Source organism: Sparassis crispa, assembly GCF_003851025.1.
Source record: "Sparassis crispa DNA, contig_000003F, whole genome shotgun sequence".
NCBI lineage: Eukaryota > Fungi > Basidiomycota > Agaricomycetes > Polyporales > Sparassidaceae > Sparassis > Sparassis crispa.
In genome coordinates this window covers 1,958,516-1,972,429 of record NW_020939750.1, presented here as the reverse complement: position 1 = coordinate 1,972,429, position 13,914 = coordinate 1,958,516, and the positions used below count along the sequence as shown (strand labels likewise).

Here is a 13,914-nt window from a genome sequence, read left to right as displayed (position 1 = left end):
TTTCTTTGATTCGAAACGTGCCTCGGCGGTCCCCTTGTAATCCTACAGGTGTCCGAGTCGACTCAAGCTTTCCGAACAGGTGTCACGCATGACGAATATCGACTACGACAAAACTGCTACAGCACGCAAAACACGCTCTGAAACTAGGTAAGACTTCTACTGATCCGACGGTTCTCCTGCTACTTGGGCCATCGCAGCTTGACCGGCCGCAGTGGCCGCCAGTCGTGTGCGCTTTCGCTCCGCCTCTGCACCGAGGAGGTCAGCGGAGATGAGAAGGTCACAACACTATACGTACCAGCTTCTTTCTCCCGTTCAATTTCTGCGACTATTGCTTCGATTTGAGTGAGGTCCAAGCTCTAAGATATGAATCGGTGAGACGCGCAAGTGCAAATGGAAAAAGGCACACCGTGACTTTGCCGTAGCTCTCCATGATACTAATCTCGATATTCTTCGCACCTGTTTGAACAACCTCGAGTAGACTCTTGATGGTCAGCTTGATGGCATCCTCTCTAGTCATGTCGTCCTTGTGATTCTTCTCCAGGAATTCACGAACGGTCTTGGAGGACCGCCCAATGGCGTTAGCCTGTACCGTAGATATGCTTCAGACGTTCCAAGCAGTAAATTCCCGCTTGCATACCTTCCACGAACTGTAGATACCACTGGGCTCAGTCTGATAGAGACGTGGTCTTGTGTCGTGAGGGTCAAACCCAACAATGAGAGTGGAGATTCCGAACGGCCGCACCCCTCCTGATTGTGTGTATTTCTTCCAGAGGGTATTAGATGGGTCAGAGTGTGATGAGACGTACTACTACAAACCTGCTGAATGCCCGCAATATGTCTGGTTATGTACTCAACAGTGACTGGGTCCTCGACAGTCAAACGATGGCTTTGGCATTCTATTCGCGCCCTGTCAATCAGAACTCGTCCATCCGCCGTAAGACCTGATGATGCGGATGAGGCGAATAGTTTCACCGTCCAACGAAGGGAAACGAACCAGCAAAAGCAAGACAGATATGATCGTCCAACATGGCCACCTTTCGGACCGTCCGAGGATCTTGCAGTTGAAGGACGGACTTCTTCTCCACACCAAGTACGACAACGTCCTTGCCGCGAACTCCCACCTGTGCATATATTATGATTAGGTGGGGGAAATGTGAAGCCGAGACTTACAGCACAAGTTCCCTTGCGCACTGCCTCTAGTGCATATTCAACCTAATACGTGGGATCGTGAAACGTTGTCCTGTTATTCATGATGAGCTCGCGCGCACCTGGAACAAATGGCCGTCGGGTGAGAATACCGTGAGCGCTGCGGAGATATATATTCAGCAAGTAAGCATGATAGTGGAATATGGCATTAGATACCGCGATCGTAAGACCTGGACATCTTCAGAAGGGTAGAGATAAAGAGCAATAAAGAGCAAAGTATAGACTGCCGCTGCTGAATTCAAGACGCGCGTCGAGCTTGCGTCGCATTGCTCACGTGATGCGACGCGACCGTGCGCGTCGCAGGCGCTCGTTCGATCACTGTAAGCAAGCGCAGTCCTGCCGCTGCCACTTACTTTCATGGCCACATTGAAAGGCGGCCGCGAAGACAAGGATGTACAATAAAAATACCAGGTGAGTAGCAAGGTTGGTCGAAAGTTACCGATATCCTCAAGATATTCAGGGAGATGACGAGATGCCAGCTCTCGGGTTGCTCAGCCGACCTTACCTACATGTCAGCACAACAGCGACAGGCTCACTACGATTCTCACTTCAACGATTCAAATCAGAAACAATTTGAAGGTGGGCAATAAGTAGAACCTTTCTTTATCACATCATGAATATCTCAAAGCCTTCCAGCCTCGAGTTCATCTGGTCCTTCCAACGCTGAGACTGCCTCGAAGGCTTGGGTCCATCTATGCCGCACAAGCAGTGAGGATCGGAAGATCATTCCCGCTGGGGGAAACGTTTTCTGGCATTCCTCTCAGTCAAGTCCTCCCCCGCCCAATTTCAGCCCAGGTATGTGCTGGACCATAGTACTACCAATTGAAGCCCAATGGGGTCGTGCCAGGATTAATACCTGTTGTCAAAAACGCCTTAATCAAGTCCCATTCCAAAGGATATACGCAACGTGCCTGGCTTTGTTTCGACAGAGTTGCTCATGTCTACGGGGAACAGTTTGACCGGTCATGGGGCTGTGGGTAGGTCTTCGCCTCTTCGACTTCTAAATACTCTCATATCCTCGTGGTAATTTGAAGATACCGCAACTTTTTGATGGCGTGCACAGCCCTGATGGTCCAGTCGGGACAGCCTATGTATTTTCCTCTGTTGGACGATCCAACGCCACCAGGGGTCCGCAATCTTCAGTCCTGTATTCAAGATGCTTGGAGTAAAGGTACATCATGTGTCAAATAGCAGGGCCACTATTGCTGATCTACTCGGGCATAAGGATTCGATGCGGAAGGAGCCAAAGAATTGAAACATCAGCTTGTGGGCACTCGTAAGTGGATAGGGACAGCAGGTCAGATAGGGCAAAGTTTGTCTTTTCTGCGCTGCTCATTTTCCTCGTGTCCACAGAGCTATATGTCGCTTTTACATTTCGCGGGATACCGTGAGTACTTCTGACAAGCGTGTTGCGATCAGGTTGCCCATTGATGTAGAGCGCGCTTAGTGGACTTTGACTTGTCAAAGAGAGGTAGTCGATTCCCCTTGATCAATCTACGATTTTACCGAGCTGAACACACGCTTGCGCACAGGACCGGAAATTCTACTTGAATGGGTCGCCCAGTATTTCTTTTCAGGGGTGCTACAGCCAAAGCAGACCAATGCCTTTGATGTGCTCCGTGGCGCACAGGCTGTTGTGGACACAGACAGGATGCCTCTGATTCTCCAGCACGCTGGCCACTCGCGAACCATCGTCGGGTATGAGCAGTGCAAGAATAGCATGATCAATTTGCTAGTGTTCGATCCCTCGAGGTGCGTCTGATTTGTACGCCATGACATTGACTCTGTGTCCTACTATTACCCTGGAATTTTAGGCGCATCCCGGCAGATATACGAAGGGTAGGGATTTTAAGCCACACTGCAGCAGCGGCCGGTGGCACGCCAGATAAATTCCATCAGGTGCTACATCCAGTACAAACCACACAAACGCACAAGCGAAAGGCAAGTCACAGATTGCTCAACGATCCTTCGAAGAGAATGCGTGCGGCAGCGTCCGCCTCGCGTCCTGGACAGGATGTTATTGTTGTCAGCGACGACGACGACGACGACGATGAAAAGGACAGACATGAACTTGGCCCAGATCCCAGCAAAGTACTCAAGATCTTCAGACTGAGCACGACCACGCTACGGTGTGTTCCGAGATCCTGCTTCTTTGGCATTAGGCTCACAACTTTGTTCCAGGAGGAAGGATAAATACCAGATCCTCTATTTTCCGCTTGAAGATCCTCTCACTGAATCTGAACGTCGGGCCCGGCGGGTTGTGACCTCCGCTGTAGTTCGATGACACCTCTCGGCCAAGCATGCTCTTCTATAATTCAGTTCCATCTTACCGTCGCGTTGACCTTTAGATGCATCCCTCGTAAGATTGCACTATCTTCATACCATTCCTAGGGTAATGTCATATCCATAATATTATTACATTATATCCTACAGCATCACGGGCGTTGTATCTTCGTATAATCGCTACTCGGGGAATGTCTTTGCCTTCGGGTATCTGTCGTAGAGAACGTACGGTATACACTGCATCATGCGTGTAAATGCACGATGCGTCGAACGTGGGTGCCCGTGAATCGGAAGGCCTTGATACCTCGACATATAATAGCTGTCGGAAGTCCATCAAGCAGATGCCATGACTACGTCAGCATCTTGCGGCAGCGCTGGTGATGGGGGGTCGGAGGGATGCAGTCCTTGCAGAGGTGCAATCTCAAGTCCGGCCACCGCAAATCGAAGGGCCCTCTGCCAGGCCTCTTCGACTATATAGCCTCCCGCGCGCATGATACCTTCTTTGTCTCGCCGGACAGCTTCGCTCGTTGGATCATCGTAGTTATCCCTCATCGCGAACTTGTCTTCATAAGCGTACCAATCGTCCTCGAGTGGCACATGGGGAAGATCAGGCACAGCCGTGCTCTGGGTAGCTCGGGAGCGGAGTAAGCCCGAGCTGCTCTGAAGGGCGGAGGTAGTCGAAGATGAGCGTGCAGATGCGCGACGAAGCGCCTCTGCGCGAGAGCGCGCAATCAGCTTGGTGGCATCCTTGTCGCTCGTTTCGAGTTTGTCGATGATGTCCTCTCTACCTTTTTCTCGCTCCTCCCGCTCTTCCTCCTCCGCACGTCGGAGCTCCAATGCGTGTTGTTCTCGTTCCAGTCGTTCAGCCTCTTCTTGTTGCTTCAGTTGCTGAATATATTGCTCTTCACGCTGAACATTAAGCTCGATGAGTGCGGCATTCTCGATCCGATACGCAGCAATGCGGGCTTCGGTCTGCGGAATATCTATATCATTGATGAGGTTGAAAGCTGCATTGGAACACGTTAGACACAGTCATGCAAAAAACTCACGTCAGAAAGAGTTAAATGCTTACCGATGTCCTCAACCTCCTCGAGGTAGTCATTGTAAGAGCGAACGTCGGGAAAGTCCTCTCGTCTCTTATTGAATCTTGAAGTATGTCAGTGCTGTCAGAAACTTGATGTAACACTCACTCACTCCTTGGCTATCCGCCGCCGTACGGCAACTTCCTTTTCCACACCAAGATCTTCGAAGGTTTGTGGGGTAAAAGCTAACTTTCTCAGAACCTTCCCGCAAATTGGACATGGAGCGGGACCCAGTGTGAACAAACGGTCGATACATGATTCACACCTAAAAATATGTTATATAATGAGAAATTGAAGATTTCAAAATGGTTATACACACATTTTGTGATAGCATGCACCCACTAAGAGGCGTAACTTCGGATTCAGATACCTATCGGATTTGCACACAGGACATTGATCGTCCATCGACTGTTGAGCACGACTAGCATGAGCATATTCTATCCAGGGGGTAAGGGGGATGATATTCACAAAGTACTCTGATACTCTCCCAGATGCATCTTTTACACCCCCGCCAAAGACAGTCGTTGATGTGCTCTGAATCTGAGGAGTGTTCGTGCGCGAGGTCGGATTCGTGGAAACACCTCCCTTGCGGATGGTTGTTCCCCGCAACCATCCGCCGTTAAGACGTGCTGCCATGAAGATTTACTTCGAAAAGCGAAAAGCGGTACCTTCCCTGTCGGACACGAACTTGAGTATGTCAGCACAGGCAATTTAGACGCCTGTCGTCACCGTCCTAAAATGGTAAGTAAGTTCTCTCGCTCTCGAATCTCCGAGGAATGGGCCGAGTGGTAACCGCGGTGTGAGACGTTCTTACCCTCTCCGGGCAAGTCTCGGACGACCAAGTTTTTTTAACTGAGATTCAACGAGTCTCTCAGGAGTTACTCATCTTCCTTCCAACTTCGTCTTGGTTGTCCTTTGACATAATCTCTCACCGTGGCATCCTTCACTTATAGCCCACGATTCGTGGCACTTTTTGTCTTCACAATTGTGACAGCCTACATATTGTCAAGGCTATCTGCTAGTGGCTTTCGCGTTATTCCAGGTTTCGGGACTCGCACCATGTCTTCTACTGACAGCACCCAGCCCGCATTTCCGAGATCGCGGACAGAATGGCGCAAAGCGCTAGATGAATTACCGTCTACTCCGGACAATATCCCGTCCTTTTTCTTTGGACACGGCTCTCCGTTTCTTGTATTCCCCGAGTCCGATGTTCAAGGTGATTCACCTGTTTCGAGACAAATGGGTCCGAAGGGTCCTCTTGCTACCTTTCTGCGAGACTTTGGACCGGCGTTGCTCGCCAAATATAAACCTAAAGGTATCGCGGTTTTCAGCGCTCATTGGGAGACTGTAGGAGAGCGCGTCGGTAAGCGTTTTGTTTGTTAATCGTGATAACAGCTGAGCAAAGCTTCTAGTGACTGATTACGGGGATCTGAATCCCGTTTTAATGGATTACTACGGCTTCCAGCCTGCGCTGTATCAGCTTCAATTCAGATCTCGAGGGGATTCGGCGCTCTCCAAGCGCATTGTAGAACTTTATAAAGAGGTTCGATACCGCTCTTAATTAAATATTCTAAGTGTATCACGTTGATGTCGCGACTGTTTCAGGCTGGTCATCTTGCTCGTACGACGACTAAGCTAGAAGCACGCGGAGAGGATGGTAGGGGCTTCTCAGGTCCCGGCTTGGATCATGGAGTATTCGTCCCATTCAAATTGATGTTCGGCGAAGTGTTCATGGACGTGCCCGTTGTTCAAATATCTATTGATGGGAGTTTAAGTCCTGAGAAAAATTGGGCAATCGGCACGGTTGTGGAGCAGTTACGGTAGGTTATGACTTTAGCATTATGCGAGATTGTTTTGACCTTCTGACGTTGATCCAAGACATGAAGGCATCTTGGTATTGTCGGGCGGTCTATTGGTGCACAACTTGCGTAACATGGGTTCATTCGCTGAAGAATCTGCGTCAACTGCTGTGAAACAATTCGACCACGCGATCTTGGATGCAGTCACTATCGTGGACGTGAGTCATTTCCTCGTGCAATCCCTGATGCTACTACATTCACCACTCCGTGGCCAGCCTGGTCTCAGGCATAAAGAAATGATTAACCTGACACAACACCCCGGATTCCGTGCTGCACATCCTCGTGCAGAGCATTTCATTCCGCTGTATGTAGCTGCAGGTGCTGGAGGGGAAGGTAAAGTCAAGGTCGTTTCCGCGATCTACGGATCCTCTACATTTGCTTTCGGTCTGTAGCAGAGAGCTCCTATAACACGTGGTACATAGCGACTTCAGAAATACGAATTTAGGCCAGATGGTAGCATGAAGTGCAGTGAGAGTACTTCGCGATGAAGAAGTCAAGTCATGCCAATTTTTACATGTTTTCGAGGTTGTTTGAAATTTGAAACTTGTTTCTGTGCACGGCGATCGCACGTGATGGATCTGGTTGCCACGTGTGATCTTGATGTGCGATAACGCGTAACGTTCTCCGACTCGGACTCGGAGTCCGCCGCGGCAACGCTTCGAGAAAGTGTATTCGTCTGACTCTGTTTCTAGTTCCTACCAACTTTGCACCGGAGCACCCGCTCTTTCCACTCCGAAGGCTTGTGGTAAGGCCGTTTTTCACCCCATGTCTGGCTGTACTCAACGGTGTCAATGATTGTCCCAAATGCGGATACTCTTTGCACAGCCGCCGCCGCCCCGCTTGATCGCATCGCTGCGAAATAAGTCCTCAATAGAGCGGAGGGGTTACCAATTCTCACACCTCGGTCTTATAATCGCGAGGGTCTCCGATGTGTTGACCACCACTATATCGTGTTGTCCTCCTAATATCTGACGAGGTGCGGTTGTCCGCGTGTTAGTTTGTTTGTTATGTCAACTGAGAGGTTCACTTCCCCAGTGGCCGATACTCCAGGCGAGCAGGCGTTTATCTCAGCTATTTGAATAATTACCGCCACACCATGGAACATTCTGTCTTTCCTTCTTTTCGCTCGACGTCACTTCCTGCTCCCATTCCTCAATCCATCGCAAGTCCGTTTGATCTCACACACCCTCGGCGTGAGTCGGGCCACATCGTGAACCACGGCCCCATCACTCCTCCTATGTCTCCCGCTCGTAGTGAAGAAGGAAATGGCACTATCTTCGTGGATCCAGAGCCCCGCTACAGCAGCGAAGGCCGTCCGTGTTCATCAGATGTCCTGCCTCACTCACATCCGCGGAGGGGTGGCCCTGAGGAGGCCATGGATGTAGACCCTACGCTTAGCCCCGATTCCCCGCGACCACCCCTTCGACACTTGGAGGACGAGCAGTCTCACCTTGAAAAGAAAGGTACACTGAAGCTCACAGATTTTGAAGTCAGGGGCACTTTAGGTAGGTATCTGTCAGGATGGATTTGTGGCGCTCACTTATTGTCTTGTAGGTACAGGGACTTTTAGTCGCGTTCTTCTGGTCCGACTGCGCAACGCTGCGGCGTCCCCGTCAAGCCTGAACGCTTTCGCGCTGAAGGTCTTACGAAAATCAGAAATTGTTCGTTTGCGGCAAGTAGAACATGTAAACGCCGAACGTTATATCCTATCACGCGTTCGCCACCCTTTCATCGTAGACTGCTACGCTACGTTCCAAGACAGCCTCAATATTTACATGCTCCTGTCTTACGTCCCTGGGGGAGAACTCTTCACCCACCTGCGCAGAGCACGGCGTTTCACTCCTGACGTCACAAGATTCTACCTGGCCACGATCATCCTCGCCCTCAAATATTTGCACACCTTCAATATTATCTACCGTGACCTCAAACCCGAGAATCTTCTGCTTGATTCGCGTGGCTATCTACGTCTAACGGACTTCGGCTTCGCGAAGATCGTGGATGATCGCACATGGACACTTTGTGGCACCCCGGAATATCTGGCGCCCGAGATTATCCAGTCGGATGGCCACGGAAAGGCGGCGGACTGGTGGGCCTGCGGCATCCTGTGCTACGAAATGCTAGTCGGGTACCCTCCATTCTTTGATGAATCCCCATATGGGATCTACGAAAAGATTTTGAAGGGGAAGATCTACTGGCCTAGGGAGATGGACAGGCTATCGAGGGATCTCATCAAAGCTTTCTTACACCCAGACCGTACCAAGCGGTTGGGAAACCTCATAGGAGGGCCACAGGATGTATTAGAACACCCTTGGTTCCGCGGCGTGGATTGGGACGCCTTGGAGCGGCGAGAAATTAGGGTATGCAATTATTGATTCACGTAGGAGGCATAGGTTGCTGACGTATATCGTAGGCACCTATCATTCCGCAGGTTGCAGCTGTGGACGACACACGTCACTTCTCCCATCTTCCACTGCCTCCCGCCGAAGAAATACCCGGTCTCATCAAGGAAGAACTTCCACCACCTCTTCATCGCAGATTTGATCCGACCGAATATCAATTTTTGGAGTTTTGATCCACACTGTAGCATTCGTCGTCGACATCGGTTGTCTCATTCAGCAACGCAGGTAGTGCTCGAAGCGTGGTCATTTGCCAAGTCTGTTCGATTCAAGCTTGGAGTATACTCTGGTTGCGCTCGTATCACCGCAGTCCCATAGGTCTGTACACCTCTCTCTCTTTCCCATTTCTCGTGTTTCTTTCGGCGTCTCCTTGTATCCGCCAGAATTCCCGTTCGTCAGCTCGTCTCGTCCTGAACAATCTATCAGCGATTAATGAATACCCTCACCCGATTGTATCCCTTTGTTCATACCGACCGAGTCGTCCAATTGTATGATTCTTTGATCGCCTCCACCTGTAGATCCCTCTATTGATCGCCCCCTTGATACTATCCTGGCTTGTGTCGTGCATCCCTAATTCAATTACTCCTTCGTTCTATAGCTAAAAACACCGCAGTACAGTTCCAAATTGATTTACATATGTATTGGAGTGACCGGGGTAAGATTAGATAAGATTAAGTCGTTGGAACTTTTTCCTTCGACCATCCGTCCACTCGTCACCGCACCAAGGCCGCACCATGGCTCGTCGTCGAAAAAACCGTACCCATCTCAAGGGAGGCGTAGCGTCCAACCCAGGCACAGCCGAAGGTGTCCCGAAGTCGTTCGTGATCAAGCACGGCCAGGTTGGCACCTCGCTCACGCAGCTCGTCCGCGATGTGCGCAAAGTGATGGAGCCCAACACCGCGAGCCGTCTGAAGGTGCGCCCACGCCTTGATTTGCGCGGTGGGATGGTGCTGATCCGCATTACAAGTGAAGGAACGGACCCGGAACAAACTTAAGGATTTCTTCACGATGGCGCCCGCGCTCGGCGTCACGCATCTCCTTGCGTTTACTCTGACGGACGTCGCGCCGTCGTTCAGGATCGTGCGCCTCTCTGCGGGGCCGACCCTCAGCTTCCGAGTGGAGCGGTATAGTCTTGTGAAGGATGTGATGAAAATCTCACGAAGGGCGCACAGTCTAGGGAGCGTGGAGTATCTCAGCCCGCCCTTGGTGAGTGTGCCTAGCACAACATTCGCAGTACAATACGCTGACCAATCTACGTCCAATCTGCATGTAGCTTGTGCTTGCGTCGTTCCCGCAACCAGGGCCCTCGACCCCGCCGCACCTCTCGCTTCTCATGAAGACCTTCCAGACGCTCTTCCCGCCGCTCGCGCCGCACACGCTGAGCCTCTCCTCCGCACGGCGCGTCGTGCTCATCTCATACGACGCCGAGCGCGGCACCGTCGACTTCCGGCACTACCTGATTACTGTGAAACCGTACGGCGTGTCAAAGCGCGTGCGGCGCGTGCTCGAGGGCGCGTCCACCAAGTCTTCCGCGAAGGGCCACCTCGATCTCGGAAACGAGAAGGACGTCGCGGATTTCTTTTTGCGCCGGAAGGGCGAGCCCGGACCGGGCGCAAGTGACGGGTATGAATCTGCTGCGTCGTCGGCGTCGAGTGCCGCTGGGGACGATGCGGACGCGGTGTCGCTTGCGGATGATTACGTCGGGAGGAATAACAAGAAGGGCCAGAAAAGGGCGGTGAAGCTGGATGAAATTGGCCCGAGGATGGAGCTGAGGCTGATCAAAATCACGGAGAGCGTGCCAGGGAAGGAGGGCGCTGTGATTTATCATCAATTTGGTGCGTCTTGTCCGTGGCTTGTTGTCTTATTGCGCGTTCATGTTCTGTGCAGTCAAGAGAACGAAAGCAGAGACCGCTACTCAGAAAGCCGAACACCGGGCCAAGGAGAAGCTGCGGAAACAACGGAGAGAAGAGCAGGAGCGCAACATTCAACGGAAGAAGGAATTGGCTACACAGAATAAGGCACCAAATGCTGCAGAGAACGAGGAAGACGAGGGCGACGAGGAAGATCTAGATGAAGACCTCAGAGAGCAATCTGACGGCGGCGGCGGGGAGTACGAAGGGGATGGTGCATGGGACGACGATGAAGATATCAGTGGGGATGAACACGAGGGTAGCGACAGCGAAGAGGCAGATGAAGAAAGCAGCGAAAGTGAGGTATTCAGACCACCACCCAAAAAGCCTAAACTGCGAAGCAAATACTAGATCTTCTTGACTTATATGACATACTGTCACTCCCTTCGTCTATTGAGTAGTCTGTTAGACCATTACGATAAGTACAATAAATAAGGGGACGCATTATAATGGAAGGACAAGGACATATCAATACTCTCCGGACCTGTCATGAACGCGGATGAGCGGGTTCGGGGGGAACGGAACTGCTCCAGAGCTTGCCAACCCAACGTCCCCAAAACCGCTCCATCCTCATCCTAACGCCATCCCAGTTGTCGAGGGCGGGCCGAGCGTCTAGATAGAACGACAGGTTGTTTGCAGAACCTGGTGCATGGCCGGTGTAGAAGTCGATAACATAACGCATCCGGGTCCCGCAGCGATCGACAATCCAATCATGGCGGTCAAACGGAGGGGAATACCTGCACACGGAAGCACGCGAAAAGGTCTTACGGCCTGCAGGTACGACAGCGAAGAGAACAGACGCACCCCAGGAGGCTCTTCAGGCGAGCTTTCGGAGATCTGTCGTTTGGCCTTCCCTTGAAGCTGACCAGTTTCACTCCCCCACACTTGACACCTCCCTGACCGGTCTCCCACTTCATGACCTCCGCCCATGCGCGCTCGTTGACGGCGTTGTGGATAGGCACTACGACCTTCATGTCCGTGGCCTGGGGGTCGTGATTTTTACGGGCCATAGCGGCGTAGAACTGCGCTTGGGAGGGATATACCCAGTTTCCGCCTTCGACTTTGGGAATAGAGGAAATTTCGCGGTCGACCGGCAGAGCAGCGGGTGCGCCATTTGAGTGGGTCGGCGGGGTAGCGTGCGGGGCGAGGATGGACGACCAGGAGGAACGAGTGTTGTGGTCAACGGGGCATTTATCCAGGGAAGAAGGGAGGGAGGAGTGGTCGACGGGACATTTTGCGGCGCTGGAGGAGTCGCAGGACATCTCGGTCTCTCGTCAAGATCGTCGCATACAAGCGCCCGTGCACGGTCCCATGATACTTCCTCCCATCTTCCCGTCCTCATGATTGTCCTCAGTCTGATATCCCGGCAAATGCATCGCTCCCATTGAAGGCGGAGGCTAGGTGCATGCAGTATCTTGATTCACGTCGCGGCACGACGCGAAAGCTTTAAAGGCTCAAACTATTCCTTGAATCCCTTCACAAATTCACCGACCATGCCGTCCTCACCTCCCGTCTTCTCGACACCGCTCACCAAGCTGTTCAACATCAACCACCCTGTCATGCTTGCTGGCATGAACGTTGCAGCAGGGCCGAAGCTTGCTGCAGCAGTGACCAACGCCGGTCAGTCTTAAACACGGTCCATACATATATGCGCGTGTTATAACTCGCGTCCCGCGCAGGAGGATTGGGGGTTATCGGCGGGCTGCGCCAGAACCCGAAGATCCTGCAGCAGAATATCGACGAGCTCAAGAGCCAACTGGAAGACAAGGACGCGCCGTTCGGCGTCGATCTGCTTATCCCCCAGCTCGGCGGGAACGCTCGCAAGACGAACGTACGCGCTCTCACGACTTTTGTTTTACCTCGCGGCACCACTCACGCGCACGCGTCGCGTCCAGTACGATTACACCAACGGCCAACTCCCGGAGCTCACTGACGTCATTGTCAGAAACAAGGCGGCGCTGTTTGTTTGCGCGGTCGGCGTCCCGCCGAGAGAGATGGTGGACAAGCTGCATGCTGCAGGTGTGGTCGTCATGAAGTAGGTATCGCTCCTGCGAAGTGTGCAGTCGCTGATTGATTTCAGCATGGTCGGCCATCCAAAGGTACGTGTCCGACCTTGGACTTGGCAAGCGTGTTGACGCGCGTTGCAGCACGTTCCAAAGGCGCTCGCTCAAGGTATGCAATGGACATAAGGGATTTTCGATTTAGTGGACTGAATTTACGTCAGGGGTGGATATCATTTGTGCGCAAGGCGGAGAAGGCGGCGGGCACACGGGGGACACCCCGTTCTCGATCCTCATTCCCGCATGTGTAGATCTCTGCAAGGACTCACGGAGCCCACTCACGGGCGAGCCCGTCATCGTCGTAGCCGCAGGCGCGATCGCCGACGGGCGGGGTCTCGCAGCTGCTCTCTCGTGCGTACTCGTCGCCCATTGCGGTCCATTGGCGCCTTGACATTGTGTGAATTTCGCAGATACGGCGCGGCGGGCGTGTGGGTCGGCACGCGTTTTGTCGCCAGCGAAGAGGCGGCCGCCCCGCCGAAGCACAAGGAGCTCCTGTTGTCTGCAGGATACGACGACACCGTGCGCACTCTCATCTATTCCGGCCGTCCGATGAGCGTGCGGCGGACGCCCTACGTCGATAGCTGGTGCGCTTGCGTATCTGTTGTGGCCGTGTGGATGGATGGCTGACTGTTCTTGCTTGTAGGGCGCAAAGGCAGCAGGAGGTTGCTGAGCTGACTTCGCAGGGCAAGATTCCGTACATGGTCGACCTGGAGCAACATCCGGAGAAGTTCATCGAGAGTCAGCGATGTAAGAACGTCACTTTGCTCACTCGTCTTGTGCTTTTTTGTGCTCACCGTTCCCTGCAGGGCTCATGGGGAAAGTCGCCGGCTCTATTAACGTGAGCAGCCTCGTCGCTCGATGTATGTCTATTCGCTGATGCTTTCACATCAGGATATCAAGCCAGCCAAGGAAATGTGGGTTTACAGATGTGTCGTCGTCTGGAATTCCTCAGCTCACTTGGACGCAACAGTGTCGATGAGATGGTGGCAACAGCGGCAGAGACACTGCAGAATGCCTATGCTTCGATGGTGCCTTCAAGGGCGAAGCTATGAGTGTGCGATGGTGTGTGCTCCCGTTGCTATCGTATCGTACAATTATCGTATTTGGATCTTGGTATA

General features: G+C 52.4%; 8 protein-coding genes across 8 annotated transcripts; 5 read left to right on the top strand and 3 right to left on the bottom strand.

Moving 5' to 3' along the window:
* Positions 1 to 156: 156 nt before the first annotated feature.
* SCP_0407610 (Proteasome subunit alpha type-4) lies at positions 157 to 1,384 on the bottom strand (the record flags this gene model as incomplete). The annotated part of the gene is made up of 9 exons (XM_027757489.1): positions 157 to 245; positions 296 to 356; positions 407 to 583; positions 638 to 763; positions 817 to 941; positions 995 to 1,121; positions 1,171 to 1,212; positions 1,269 to 1,306; positions 1,363 to 1,384. The coding sequence occupies 9 exons, from the start codon at positions 1,382 to 1,384 to the stop codon at positions 157 to 159; spliced, it is 807 nt and encodes a 268-aa protein (XP_027613290.1).
* Positions 1,385 to 1,597: 213 nt separating this feature from the next.
* On the top strand, positions 1,598 to 3,490 carry SCP_0407600 (DUF1671-domain-containing protein; the record flags this gene model as incomplete). The annotated part of the gene is made up of 11 exons (XM_027757488.1): positions 1,598 to 1,617; positions 1,667 to 1,785; positions 1,843 to 2,001; positions 2,054 to 2,183; positions 2,241 to 2,377; positions 2,432 to 2,503; positions 2,560 to 2,593; positions 2,643 to 2,677; positions 2,739 to 2,958; positions 3,021 to 3,335; positions 3,388 to 3,490. 11 exons carry the CDS (start codon positions 1,598 to 1,600, stop codon positions 3,488 to 3,490), a joined length of 1,344 nt encoding a protein of 447 aa, XP_027613289.1.
* Positions 3,491 to 3,822: 332 nt separating this feature from the next.
* On the bottom strand, positions 3,823 to 5,207 carry SCP_0407590 (RNA polymerase II transcription factor B subunit 3; the record flags this gene model as incomplete). The annotated part of the gene is made up of 5 exons (XM_027757487.1): positions 3,823 to 4,496; positions 4,562 to 4,635; positions 4,684 to 4,836; positions 4,891 to 4,979; positions 5,040 to 5,207. The coding sequence occupies 5 exons, from the start codon at positions 5,205 to 5,207 to the stop codon at positions 3,823 to 3,825; spliced, it is 1,158 nt and encodes a 385-aa protein (XP_027613288.1).
* Positions 5,208 to 5,630: 423 nt separating this feature from the next.
* Positions 5,631 to 6,822, top strand: SCP_0407580 (4,5-DOPA dioxygenase extradiol-like protein; the record flags this gene model as incomplete). Its single annotated transcript, XM_027757486.1, has 5 exons — positions 5,631 to 5,934; positions 5,984 to 6,114; positions 6,177 to 6,391; positions 6,450 to 6,588; positions 6,646 to 6,822. The coding sequence occupies 5 exons, from the start codon at positions 5,631 to 5,633 to the stop codon at positions 6,820 to 6,822; spliced, it is 966 nt and encodes a 321-aa protein (XP_027613287.1).
* Positions 6,823 to 7,526: 704 nt separating this feature from the next.
* On the top strand, positions 7,527 to 9,002 carry SCP_0407570 (cAMP-dependent protein kinase type 2; the record flags this gene model as incomplete). The annotated part of the gene is made up of 3 exons (XM_027757485.1): positions 7,527 to 7,935; positions 7,985 to 8,787; positions 8,841 to 9,002. The coding sequence occupies 3 exons, from the start codon at positions 7,527 to 7,529 to the stop codon at positions 9,000 to 9,002; spliced, it is 1,374 nt and encodes a 457-aa protein (XP_027613286.1).
* Positions 9,003 to 9,560: 558 nt separating this feature from the next.
* SCP_0407560 (Brix domain-containing protein) lies at positions 9,561 to 11,087 on the top strand (the record flags this gene model as incomplete). The annotated part of the gene is made up of 4 exons (XM_027757484.1): positions 9,561 to 9,740; positions 9,799 to 10,032; positions 10,100 to 10,661; positions 10,714 to 11,087. The coding sequence occupies 4 exons, from the start codon at positions 9,561 to 9,563 to the stop codon at positions 11,085 to 11,087; spliced, it is 1,350 nt and encodes a 449-aa protein (XP_027613285.1).
* A 136-nt stretch (positions 11,088 to 11,223) lies between these two features.
* SCP_0407550 (Putative cytochrome c1 heme) lies at positions 11,224 to 11,998 on the bottom strand (the record flags this gene model as incomplete). The annotated part of the gene is made up of 2 exons (XM_027757483.1): positions 11,224 to 11,473; positions 11,541 to 11,998. 2 exons carry the CDS (start codon positions 11,996 to 11,998, stop codon positions 11,224 to 11,226), a joined length of 708 nt encoding a protein of 235 aa, XP_027613284.1.
* Positions 11,999 to 12,229: 231 nt separating this feature from the next.
* On the top strand, positions 12,230 to 13,848 carry SCP_0407540 (hypothetical protein; the record flags this gene model as incomplete). The annotated part of the gene is made up of 11 exons (XM_027757482.1): positions 12,230 to 12,356; positions 12,416 to 12,567; positions 12,632 to 12,771; positions 12,817 to 12,835; positions 12,884 to 12,908; positions 12,961 to 13,147; positions 13,207 to 13,380; positions 13,440 to 13,543; positions 13,603 to 13,634; positions 13,688 to 13,710; positions 13,767 to 13,848. The coding sequence occupies 11 exons, from the start codon at positions 12,230 to 12,232 to the stop codon at positions 13,846 to 13,848; spliced, it is 1,065 nt and encodes a 354-aa protein (XP_027613283.1).
* Positions 13,849 to 13,914: the final 66 nt, after the last annotated feature.